This window comes from Macrotis lagotis, chromosome 8 (genome assembly GCF_037893015.1).
Source record: "Macrotis lagotis isolate mMagLag1 chromosome 8, bilby.v1.9.chrom.fasta, whole genome shotgun sequence".
Lineage (NCBI taxonomy): Eukaryota > Metazoa > Chordata > Mammalia > Peramelemorphia > Peramelidae > Macrotis > Macrotis lagotis.
In genome coordinates, this window is record NC_133665.1 from 68,348,956 (window position 1) to 68,362,493 (window position 13,538).

At 38.1% G+C, this 13,538-nt stretch overlaps 1 protein-coding gene across 1 annotated transcript in view; it reads left to right on the forward strand.

Annotated features, from left to right (window-relative positions):
• The window catches only part of RCL1 (RNA terminal phosphate cyclase like 1), a 63,992-nt gene that overhangs the window by 9,661 nt on the left and 40,793 nt on the right, over positions 1-13,538 (forward strand). The window contains exons 2-3 of the mRNA XM_074197468.1: positions 7,682-7,753; positions 12,959-13,134. Coding sequence (XP_074053569.1) covers positions 7,682-7,753; positions 12,959-13,134 — 248 coding nt within the window. The remainder of the gene's footprint in view (positions 1-7,681; positions 7,754-12,958; positions 13,135-13,538) is intronic.

Below are 13,538 nucleotides of genomic sequence, written 5' to 3' on the forward strand. Positions count from 1 at the left end.
ACCCCTCATTTGATCTTTCTATCCTTACTACTGTCCTAGATCTCTTTTGTCCTTTGGAGCCAAACTCTTGAAAAGGTCATATGTGCTTCCATTTTTCTCTCCTCTCATTCTCTTCTTAATCCCTTATAATTTACCTTCTGAATTTATCATTCCACCAATACTGCTCTCTCCAAAGGTACTAATGTTCTTTTAGTTGCCAAATCCAATTGCTCTTTCTAATTTCTTCCTCTCCATGACCTCTTTTTAGCCTCTGACACTGTTGATCAGGTCCTCTTTTCCTTGATACTCTCTTTTCTCTAGTAAAGTTGTGGGGGGGGGGTTCCTTGTCCCACCTATCTAACCCCTTCTGTCTTCTTTGTTAGATCTTCTCCATATTACATGTTCTAATACTAACTGTCCCTCAGGGTTCTGCCTTGGCCCTTGTTCCTTCTCTCTTCTTTACCTGGTGATCTCTTCAGCTCTAATGTATTTTCCTTTTATACTGATGATTCTCAAATCTTTCTTTCCTGCTCTAATCTCGGCTGATCTCCAGTCTCACATCTCCAATTGACTTTGAGATATCTTTAAGTGGATGACCAGTAGACTTCTTATACTCAATATGTTGAAATTGAACTCATTATCTTTTGTCCCCAAACCCCTCTACCTCCTACCTTCCTTATCACTTTAGAGGGCCACATCATTCTTCCAGGCTCACACCCTAGGAGTCCTCTTAGACTCTCACTATCTCTTATACACCATAAGCTGTTGTCAAGATCATTTGATTTCTCTTTTGCAGCATCTCTGGAATATATTTCCTTCTCTCTCTCTCTCTCTCTCTCTCTCTTTTAAGTTTTTGTAAGGCAAATGGGGTTAAGTGGCTTGCCCAAGACCACACAGCTAGGTAATTATTAAGTGTCTGAGACCGGATTTGAACCCGGGTACTCCTGACTCCAGGGCTGATGCTTTATCCACTGCAACACCTAGCCGCCCCTCCTTCTCTCTTTTGACATTGCTACCATTCTTTGCAGGCCCTCATCACCTCATACATGGATCATGGCAATAGCCTGCAAGTGAGTTTGCCTACCTCAACTCTCCACAGCCCAGTGCATCATTCAATTAGCTACTAAAGTGCTTTTCCTAAAGTTCAGGTCCAACCACGTCACCCCACTGGCTTCAGGAGCAAATATAAAATATTTTGGCATTCAAAGTCCCTCCTACCTTTCCAACTTTCTTATATATACTCTTCATTCCAATGACACTAGCCCCTTGGGCTGTTCCACAAACAAGATACTCTGATTATCTTTCAGTTCCGGCATGAATTGAATCCCATGTCTGGAACATTCTCCCTCCTTTTCTCCACCTAGTGACTTCCTTGACTTTCTTTTAAGTTCCAACTAAAATCCTATCTTCTGCAGGTACCGATTCCCAACTCCTCTTAATTCTAGTATCTTCCTCTGTTATTTTTTTTTCTATGTCTTAACTTTCTTTGCATATAGTTGCATACTGCCTCTCTCATTAAATTGCAAGCTCTTTGAGGGCAGAATTGTCTTTTGTCATTCTTTGGGTCCCCAGTGTTTACCTGAGTTCTAACACAGTTGTTGCCTAATAAATATTTATTGATTAGTTGATCTTGTTTTTTTTTAGATGTGTATAGTTAGTCTAAATTCTCAAGTAATTATGACTCATGTAGAAGACTGTAGGATTCTAAGATTTGGCACAATTAGTACAATAACATTTATAAACTGGAGCATCTTGAGAAACATGTCATTTGTAAGGGAACCCCCCCCCATTCCATCTAGGTTCATGTCATATTACCATCCTCATCATCATAGGTGGGAGGAGACCCTAACAATCACCTAAAAAAAGATCATGATGAGTCCCATGTCAAGAACAGCAACTAGAACCTAAGGCTTCCAGTTTTTGCTCTACCCTAAGAGATTTTTGCATCTCTTTAAATTGCATCTAATTGAATAAAATTAATTCTCATCTCCTAGACCCTTAGGGATTGGTTATAGGAAAACTTCATCTCAAGGTAGGTAATGGAAGGACCAAAGGGACAATTGCTTCCCGGCTTCTAAATGTATATAGCCCAAAGCCTATTAAGCGTTGTAAAATTAAGTTATAAAATAATGATGGTCCTTGGAAGGAGATTCCTTATAACTCTTGTCCCAGAGCTCCTTATGTTCTTAATTTGTCTTAAGATTCCAGTAGGCTTTGCCAGCAGCCGTTGCCAGAGTGGCCAAATTTTCTGCAAGACCTTGATGGATTTGTTGATAGTTTGTCTTCAGTTGAAGGCTGCTCCCTGAGGGCGGAGGTCCAGGCTTCTCCCACTTGTTCCTCATCCTTCTCCTCAACTACAGCTTATATGAGGGCAAGAGCAGTGACTTTTCTAAACTTTATATTTCCCGAGTGTTTGGCACAGTGCTTTGCTTATGTAAAGACAGTAGGTCTCTAATAAAAGGATTGAACTAAATATGTAGTGAGTATTCATGGTGACAGAGATAGAAGGAAAAAGAAGAGAAAGTAAGATGAGAAAACATAGGAGATTAATTCAGGTAGAAATCAAGCCTTATGATCAAGTATAATAGATTTAGAGCTAGCAGGAACCTCAGAGATCATCTAGTTGACCCTTTTGTTTTATAGTTGTGGAAACTGAGGCCATTGAGGGAAATAACATATCTAAAGATATACAGGTAACAAAGTATTATTTAGAATTTGAGTTTTTTTTTTAGGCTTTTACACTCCAGTTCTACTGTATTTTTTTCCATGGCATTCCTCTGCTCGTCTGACTTAAACTTAACCCTCTCAACCAAAGTTGTGCTGGAGGCAGCTCTTACCTCAGGAGAGCCATATGTGAAATTTTCATTATGAACATTTGCACCTCTGAAATCAAGGCTTTATTTGTTTTGTTAATTGCCTAGACTTAAGAATATGATGGAGAAAATGTTGATCATACAAATTAAAGTTAAGAGCTTATCCTTTCTACATTTCTTTTTCCTCCTGCTGGTTGTTACCAGCATACCCCTGCTTTTAACTCTTCATCTCCTGTCTTGGTTGCAGTTGTCTCCAATGGCAGGGAGGATAATTCTTCCATTGTACATTTTTTTAAAAATACATTTTTATTGACATTTCTTGTTTTTCCATTACCTGTATTTTCCACAGTATTCCTCTCTCAGTCAGCCATCACTTCTAATAGAGAATTCCAAAAAAGGGAGGAAAAAAAAGTTCAACAAAACTAGCCAATACATGAGAAAAATACGGGAGAAGAGACTTCCTATCTCTTGTTTGTGACTGAGGTTTGTCATGATGATTTTTCAGCATTCTGTTTTGAATCTTGTATCACTTTTCTGTTAGTAAATTTTCTAAACTCATCCTAAGTTTAAATTCAGAATAATAAATATTAGGCAATTGCTTAATAAATGCTAGGTATTTTCCACCTTATTCTCAAATTTCTACTTTATTTTTTGGTGAGATGTGGTTGTATGGGGAAAGTATGCTAAAGTATGCTAAAGATTAGGACTGCTGGAAACATTGCTGGATTAGAGAATTCACTAGGGCTGGGTTCTAGTCTCAACTGTCTCATTAACTGGATATATGGTCTTAAGCAAATATTAATCCTTTGACTTTTCCTTATCAAATGAAGCAGTTGGAAGAGATTAACCCTTAAAATCCTTAAGAATCTGTGAGTCTGTAATAAAATTAGAAATAACTGGACACCATGAATTGCTTCATGGAAGAGTTATTGAGTTATTCTCAGAGAGATCCATAAATAATGTGAGGCGGGCTGTGCAAAGACATTAGGTTCATTCTCTTCTCTAGAGTCATTTAGAAGGTGGGGTAAGAGGGTGCTTTTATTTCAGACAGGAGAGATTGGTTCTCTGGCTAGATTTGTTGGATGAGCTCTTACCTGGTTTTCTTTTTCTTTTTTTTTTTTTTTTTTGGAAATTGGAGAATGAGGAGAAGTTAGGAATTTGACTCATCTTTTTTGTTTGAAAAAAATCTCCCCATTTCTCCATTGTCACATATTCCATTGAGATGGATCAATGAGGAGCTGCTGAAAATAATCTGTCGGGGATCTATAACTATATAACTGGGAGCTCTCTCCACGCATACAGATCAAACTCCTATGTGACTTTAGATGGTCTTTTAAAAAAATTCCATTGATGTTTTATGTTTTTACATTACCTACATTTTTCACTTCCCTTCTCCCAAAGTTTCCCCTTATAATTCAGAATTTAAAAGGAGGGGGAGGGAGCTCAATAAAACTATCTGAAACATTAGGAAAGAGTCTGACAGTCTGCAGTTGTTCCACACTCATTATCCCTCATACCTCTTAAGAAAATTAGGGTGGGGGAGGTGGTTTCATCCCTTTTCTTGGACCAGCCTGGTCATTATAATATTGCAGCATTATAATATTTTTATTGTAATCCTTTCTGTTTGCATTATAATTATAGTGAGTCATTTTTCCTGGTTCTGCTTACTTCACTTTATGTCAATTCATATAGGTCTTCCCATGCTTCTGTATTTGTCATTCATCATTTCTTACAGCCCAGTGGTATTCTGTTACCATGATTGTTTAGCCTTTCTCCAGTCTTTGGGCATTGTTTCCAGTTCCTTACTAAGAGTTTGAGAGGTCATAGGATCATAGATTTAGACATTGGAAGGGTCTGTGAAGATTTAGAGGCCATCTAGTCTGAGCTCTCATTTGACCAATGAGGAAACCAGAGAGATTAAGTGAATTGGCAACCAAGAAAATTCCTCCACCTTGTGATCATTCTAGTAATGAGCAGATGAGTTTCAATTTACCTTCTTAGCAAAAGACACTCTATCACCATATATATGTCCTATTCAAAACTTTTGAGACAACTAGGTGGTGCAGTGGATAGCACTGGCCTTGGGAATCAAGAGTACCTGAGTTCAAATTTGACCTCAGACACTTAATATTACCTAGCTGTGTGGCCTTGGGCAAGTCACTGAACCCCATTGCCTTGCAAAAAAAAAAAAACCCAAACTTTTCCAGTGTAAGAGAAGATCCTGCTTGAGCTCATTCTCTGTTGTCCTTATCTTTGTTTTTATTTTTATTTTAAGGCAGTGGGGTTAAGTAACTCGTCCAAATGTCACACAGCTAGGTAATTATTAAGTGTCTGAGGCTGGATTTGAACTTAGGTCCTCCTGACTCCAGGGCCCGTGCTCTATCCACTGTGCCACCTAGCTGCTCTTGTCCTTATCTTTGAGGAGACTTTGGTGCTCTCTCACAAAGTGAAAGAGACCTCCGGGGAGGACTTTGGAGAAGGAAATTATTAGCTTTTGTGATGATTAGTTGGGAGTATGATATGTGAATGGAATGGAATATTTTGACCGTAAGAAATGGTGGAAAGGGATGGATAAAAAGGAGGAAGGTTTCATAAACCTGGGAAGACTCATGAACTGATGCGGAGAGAAGTGAGCAGAATCAGAACAATTTATACAACACTACAAAGATTGACAACTTTGAAAGTTTTAAGGACTGTGTTCAGGGCAAATGAGTTCCAATGAGGAAGCGTGCCATCCTTTTCTTGACAAAGTCAGAACAGTTCTGCAATCATTGCAGTGTGCCAAGGACTGTGGCTGGGTCTGGGGTTCATTCAAAGAAAAGCAAAATTGGACCCTGCTCTCAAGGACTTCACATTCAACATGAAGGCAACTATGTATGTACAGAAATAGGGTAATGGAGGTGATCTCAGTGGGAAGGCACTGTGTGGGGAGAGGGGAGACTAGGAAAGGCTTCTTACAGAACAGAAGGTTTGGGCTGAGTCTTGTGCAAACCCATGGAAGCCAGAACAGAGAGGGGGAAGCATGCCAAACAAAGAGAACGGGTTGGTGAAAAGACCTGGAATTGGATAACTGAGGGTTGTGTATAAGGAACAGCAAGTCAGTCTATCATTGTCACTGGGTCATATTGTAGAAAGAAGAGGATAAAGAAAAGTTGGCAAGGGATCAGTTGTGAAGGGCTTTAAAAGTCAAACCAAGAGTGATGATCTAATGATGTAGAATAAGATACCTTTTTTGGACATTACTAGGGAGAGAATTTACTTTGTTTGATTATATATGTTTGGTACCAGAAAGGAATAAACATTTATCAGCACTGTATGAAATGAAGTTTGTTCCACTCATTCTGATTTTTCATAACCCCATTTAGTGATTTCTTGGCAAGAATCCTAGAGTGATTTGCCATTTCCTTTTCCAGCTTATTTTACAGATGAGAAAACAGAGGCAAACAAGGTTAAATGACTTACCCAGGGTCATACGGTATCTGAGATCAGATTTGATCAAGAATGAGTCTTCCTGACTCCCAATTCCCAATTCTCCCAGTAATCCTGCTATGTGGATGCTGGTATTATTTGAATATTGCAGGTGAGGAAGTAGAGGTCAAAAGAGGTTAAGTGACTTGTCCAGGGTCCCACAGCTAATAAGTGTCTGAAACTGGATTTGAGCTCATGGCTTCCTGTCTCTAGATTGACCATTCTGTCCACTGTAACTGCTTTGTACTCAGCTGGTACTACAAAGGTTTTTATTTTTCTTATGGTTTCCTTTCTTTCTCCAAAGGGGGGAGAGGATAGGCAGAAGAGAAAATAGGTTTTTGTTCATTTTTTTTAATTAAAAAAGTTAATAACCTGTCATAATTCCCAGTCTGCTGATGTTTGTTACCTTTGTGACTTTTGGGGGAAACTACTTCATTTTTCTGAATCTCAGTTTCCTCATTAATAAATGAGGAGACTGGATTAGATGGCCCTTGTTCCCTTTCTGTTTTAGGTCTGTGTATGTCAGTGTCTTCAATTGGGGGGGCAGCCTAGTTAAGAGATCATCCCCAGAGGATTGGTCACTTTTGAGATAAACATCTGTAGGTGAGTCAATGGGGAGAGGTTTCCTCACTTAGGAAATCGTGGATTCTCAGGGTTTTGAAGCAACCTAATTGTTTACTAATGTTTCTAATGAGACTATGCATTTATAATCCTAGCTACTGTTTTCATCTTCTAAATGCTTTAAGGTACCTATACTTTTCTCATGACTCCCCTTTGAAGCAGGCTGAGGTTTAGTGAAGTGATGTAGCATTTCCTCCCAGGCTTGCAGAGTTTGAATCAAGAATTCATTTTCCAAAAATGCTGATCATCTTAGGAGTTTGTCATTTATCACATGTTAAAAGGGGTCATAGGAATCATCTGTCCAGTGCTTTCCATTGTAGAGATGAGGGGCTTGCCCAAAGTCACCCAATTGTTATTCATTCATAAGTCATTAATTCTTTTTTAAAAAGTAATTTAATATTTGGAGAAAAGGAAGGGAATATGTATATTTCTATGAATTCTATGTCTCACGTACTGTGCTTTACAAATATCTCATTTGAACCTCATAGCAACCCTAGGACTTAGGTGCTATTTTTATCTTACTGATGAGGAAACTGAGGCAAAACAGTTAAGTGATTTCTTTAGGGTCATGTAGCTAATGTCTGAAGCAAATTTGATCTCACAGCTTTCTGACTCTAGGTCCAGCATTATGTCTGATGCACCCCCTAAAGTTGTCTTTGTCTTTCTAATCTTAGAGCTTACCACAGCATTTGACAAATAGTAGGTTTTTAAATAAATGTTCAAAGAAATAAATTTAATATTAATGATAATGTTCATTGAATAAATGAATATTTCTTTATTTTCCCCTTTTCTTCCTACAGATTTTGAAGCCAGTTTTGTACGGCTTCTGGATAAAATAACCAATGGCTCTCGAATTGAAATAAATCAAACTGGTAAGTAGGCACTTTTCTTTGCTATCATCCTTAGGTGTTGATCTCTCTCCCACAAGTAATCTGCTGTAGTGGAAGGTAGACATATTCTGTCATCTGAGGACCATTTGCCCAAAGATCTCCCCAAAGACCTAGACTAGTGTAAATGACCTGAACATTTCTGGAAGAAGCTAAGAGAATTATGCAAATCCCATCTTGAGAATAAGTTATTATTATTTTGACTCCCAAAGATGCTGCCTGTCTTACTTAGGATATGGATCTCAAGGAAAATAGACAAAAACTCAAGTTGATCAAATAAATGCTAAGTACTGCGTAAACCACATGGAAATACTTAAATAAAAAAGTACAAGAAGGACAGATTCATCCTTGTACCACCTCTTTGCTGGGTCAAAGCCAATATAACTTGTGAAATAGTCTCAGCTGCATAAAAATATGCACAGTTCTTTGTTCTTCTTGAAAGCTTAAATATTGCTTAATTTTATTTGAAAGAAATATTTTATTAGAGAAATAACAAAAAATTGATTTTTGCCTAAAATTTTGGAGTATGAGTATCCTTAAAATTCCATTTTTCTCATTTTTATACAGAACAAAACAATCTGGCCTTTGAAAAAAATAGGTAAAAATCAGCATCTCATTTTGTAGAGAGAAGAGGCCATCTGGTGACGACTTTGGATATTGCTCCTAATAGCTTTTCTTTGAAAAAAAAACACATGGGATTTTTCTCTTTAGTATTTCAATAGTATTTAATACTGTTGATCACACTTTGTTGAAATGTGAAGTATTGTCATACAGACAAAAGATTAAAACTGTTCCTTTTTACCTTGGGTGGGGGGGGAAGAACTAGACATAGTGGTAGCAGGTTAATTTAGGCTTGATGTAAGAAAAAACTTCATAAAAAACTGAGTGTTACCAACATCCATTGAATTAGTAGTGGGGTAGTTATGTTCTCCATTAGTGTAAATCTTGAAGTGGAGACTGGCCAACTACTCAGGATGCTGTGAAGTTAATAGAAGCTTTTTGAGTTCATGGTCTGTTGACTTTGTGGCCTTTCGATCTCCAGACTTAGCACAGTGCCAATCACTGCTTGATCAATGTTTGATCAATGGAACAGATATTAGTTAGATTAAGTGGCCTATGTGATCCCTTTCTACTCAATTTCTGTGAAAATTGCCAGTTGTTTCTCTGATATTATTGGTTTCCCTCCTACCTCCTTGATCATTTCTCCTGTATCCCCGTAGCTTGCTCCTTTCTCTATAATCTTTTACCAGTTATTTCCCAAGGTTTCCAGAGTCAAGAAAGACCAGATTCAAATACCTGTTTACACTGAGGCACTGACTTCTCACTTCATTCAATTCAAGCATTTATTAAAAGTACTGTATTCAATAAGTGTTGGAGATTAAGTGACAATGACAACATCTCTATCCTCTATCCTCCAGGAACTTACATTGTATTGTGTGACTCTAAAATCTCTAACTCTAGTGATATAGCTTCAGTTGTTGTCGTGACATTTCCACTAGAATGTCTCATCACTTCACTTTCAGCATTTCTAAAACAAAACTTAATCCTACCTCTTCCTCAGATTGCTGTCCTTCCTAACTTCTGTTTTTATCAGTGGTCTTACCATTCTCTCAATTACCTAAAATCAATCTTCTCCCTCCTTTCTCACCTCTCCCTTCCAATATATGATTTCCTTTGGAATCTCGCAATTCAGTCCCTTCCTTCCATTTTTTTTTTTTTTTAAGGCAGTGGGGTTAAGTGGCTTGCCCAAGGCCACATGGCTAGGTAATTAGGTGTCTGAGGCCAGATTTGAACTCCGGTACTCCTGACTCCAGGGCTGGTGCTCTATCCACTGTGCCACCTAGCTGCCTGCTTTCCTTCCATTCTTAATACACCTTCTAAGAGAGCCCAGTCCCTCATTCTTTCATTGGTCTCCAAAGTTAATGGTTTATTCCAAGTGCTTTTTAATTATGTTATTGGTTAGCTCAAGATCGGGGTATATCCCCCTCTCTTTGGGGATAATATCTAGATTTCTTAGGCTGACTTTTGAGACACTATTCCTGCCTGTCTTTCTAATTATATATCCTCTTACTGCCCCGTACAAACAGCCTTGGTCACAATTTTAAAAAATTTAATTTAATATAAATTTTTTTCACTTACATAAAAAAAATTTCAACATTGCTTTTCCTGGTAAGATTTTGAGTTCCACTTTTTTCTGCCTTCCACTCCCTTCCCCATAACAGTTGAGTTATAGGTTATGTGTGTCCATTCTTGTTTACATTTTAATCATGTTTTGAAAGAAGAATCAAAACAAAAGGAAAAAAAACCATGAGAATAACAAAGATATATAATGTTATAAAGTGAAAATAGTATACTTTGGTCTGCATTGAGACTCCTTAGTTTTTTCTTTGAATATGGATAACATTTTCCTTCACACAACTTTGGTCACATTGAATTTGACTTCTGAACCAGCCTTGCATGTTTTAGACTCCTTTCCTAGAATGTCCTTTTCCTCTCAAGGCTAATAGTATCAAGAGAGCCAGACAGACCTTGGAAGTCATTCATTTTTTACAGATGAAGACTACATGACTACTGAAGGTCCCTTCTAGTTTTGTAGAGAGAAATTTGTCCAGCCTTCAAGACCTAGCTAGCTCAAGTCCCATCCTTTTTATGATCTGGGCCCTCAGACCATTTGAAACTGATCGTTCCTTTTTATGAAATCCTTATGTGCCCCTCCTCCTTATTATTTATTATTCAGTATTAACAATTCAGAATAAAATTTGAATTTAGTGATTCAATAATAAATATATACTGAATAAAATTAGTATTTCCATATACAAATCAGAGCATGAAAAGATACATTAAGTAGCAAATCTCTAAATGTCCAGTGACAGGTAGAAGGCACATTGGATAGAGTGCCAGGCCTTAAGTTAGGGAGAGTTAGCTTCCCGTGTTCAAATCTGACCATAGACATTTACTGGCTGTTACCCTGGGCAAGTCACTTAACCTTGTATGCCTCAGTTTCTTTATCTGTAAAATGAACTAAAGAAGAAAATAGCAGGCCATTCCAGTATGTTTGCCAAGAAAATTCCAATGAAACAAATGAATAGCAACAGATTACATACTACTTTCATTTCTTCCTCAGTGTATGAGAAATTCAGCATATAACTTCAGAACAACCTTGCTTCTCTATGCTTCCTTTTGTTCTTTTCTGTTCATTTAAAAAATGCTTCAGTGACCAACTTTTCTTTCTTCTATTTTTCTTTTTGGCAGCTCTTTTGCCAGCCGTCTTTTCCCACCCAAGTCTCTCTCCTCCTCTGAAGGAAAAAATTTCACCAAAACCCTTGTAAAAAGTTTCATAGCCACCTTATGAACTCCTAAAGCATTAGCTCTTCTTAATTATCACAAGTTCTGTTTTGATGTCTCTGTCTTATTCTCTCTAGTTAGATTGGAAACTCCTTGAGGGAAGGATCTTAGGTTATAGGGTTAGAATTGAAAGAGACCTTAGAGATCACAGGATCTTTCAAACTAGAAGGGATCTCAGTGGCTATCTAGTCTGATTGCCATTATACAGATGAAGAAACTGAGGCTAGAAGTAACCTGACCCAGGCTGCACAGGTAATTGGTGTTGGAGATGGGATTTGAAATTGGGTTTCTTGACACTGGAACCTCCTGATCATCTAGTTTGATAATCCTCCTAATATTTCCCTGTCTTATCCCTATATGCCCTCCCCCTGGCCATTCTCAAGGACTAAGCTTGTAGCAGACACTTAGAAAAGGAGAATTCTTTCTCAGTCCTTCCCTTTTGTTGGGGAGGGGGGATACAAATGACTTATGCAATTATACCTTTATGATGACTTTTTCTATGGCGAACTTGCCAGCTAAGTGAGTGGGAGTTGAAGAAGATCACTAGCAGGGGGAGGATAACAATCACACAGTCCAAGAGGAGGTATGCCAAATGGGGAAGAGGGAAGCTCCTTTGGTATCTGTCTTGTGCGCTGGCATGACTTCAGGGATGCAGGTGGCTTGTAGAGAAGTTGAGTATTTGTACTGTGTATTAGATTTCAGTGAGGGCTGTTTATGATCCTCAACTTGGTAGTAGTGAGTCATTTTTTTTTTGTAATGAGATGTAGACTGGAAAGATCCCTGGACTTTAAGTCAAGGGGACTTAGTTCTGACATTAACTTTGTGTTCTGAGCCTCAGATTCTTCATCTCTAAAATGGGGTTGACAAAGTGCTTGTTACTCCTATACCTCTATGAGGAAGAGAACATTGTAGCATTATTCTCAATTTTTTTAGACTTGCCTATAGTTACAAGGTCACAAAGTTAGTATGTGAAAGGGGAGGACCCAAACCCAGGTCTTCTGACTCTTAAGGTAAATGTTTTGCCTAAGTGAACCCTGATGCTTTTTTAATAATGAGAAGTCACTTTGTTTCTCTGAATCTTAGTGCCCTCTTTTGTAACGTGGGGCTTAATATTACTTGTGCTACCTATTTCATGGGGTTTTGAAGCTTTTGGGGGGGGTACTTTTTTGGAAAGGCAATGGGGTTAAATGACTTGCCCAAGGTCACACAGCTAGGCGATTATTAAGTATCTGTGGTCAGATTTGAACTCAGGTCCTCCTGACTCCAGGACTGGTGTTCTATCCACTGTGCCACCTAGCTGCCTGTTAAGCTTTTTCAGTCTGACTTTGCATCTGTGGGTACTGAGGCTTTGTCATCCCCAAATTATTTGTCACCATTATAGACATAGATGCAGAAAGGCTTTTCGAAGTCATGTAGTCCTGAGTATTCTTATAAAACCTATATGAGATTATTTGCTGTCATGAGGATGGGGAAGGGAGGGAAGTGGGAAAATGTACTACTCATAAGTTTGCAAAAAAGATAAAATTGAAAACTATCTTTGCATGTAACTGAAAAATGAAATAAATTAACAATCAAAAAAAAAGTCACTTCTTACTTTTTGGATAAGGAACTTAAGGCCCAGAGAGGGCCCAAGGCCACACAGGGACTGGCTGATTCCAGAGTATTCCCTTTCTTTGTCACCGATTTCTTTCTCCCTGGATTTATTGCCTTCATTTGCTATTGTTATTGTTGTGAGGAAAGCAGCCATCAAGTACGTTATGAGTTTGAATTATTATTACTCTGCCTTTCCTCTGGGACTTGAGACTGATGTTTGAACTCACTATTTTTCTCTCTCTCTGGTTTAAGGAACAACCTTATATTATCAGCCTGGGCTCCTGTACGGCGGGTCAGTGGAACATGATTGTAGTGCCCATCGGAGTATTGGTTATTACCTGGAGAGTCTTCTTTGCCTGGCCCCCTTTATGAAACACCCATTACGAGCAGTTCTCCGAGGCATAACCAATGACCAGATCGACCCTTCAGTAAGTATTAAGAGCTTGATAACACGTAGTTATTTTTCCTTTCAATTTGCCAGCCAATCCATAAATATTTATTAATTGCCTATGTGGAGATACAAAAAGGGCAAAAGTCAAAGGTCAAAAGTCCCTGCCCTCAAAAGGCTTACAGTCTAAAGGGGGAGACAAAAAACATAAATACAAAACAAACTTACTTTCATTCATCCATACATACATACACATAGATATACAACACTTGTAAATGTGTATGTGCATGTATGTTTATGGAATTATATAGAAATACATTTTTATTTTAAATGTTTATCCAGGATGAAAGGTAAAAATGAATTAGAATTAAGGGAAGGTACCCAGATAAAGTAAATATCCTGGGAAACAATTTTATTTTAGAAACAGTTTTATTTGTTGTACTT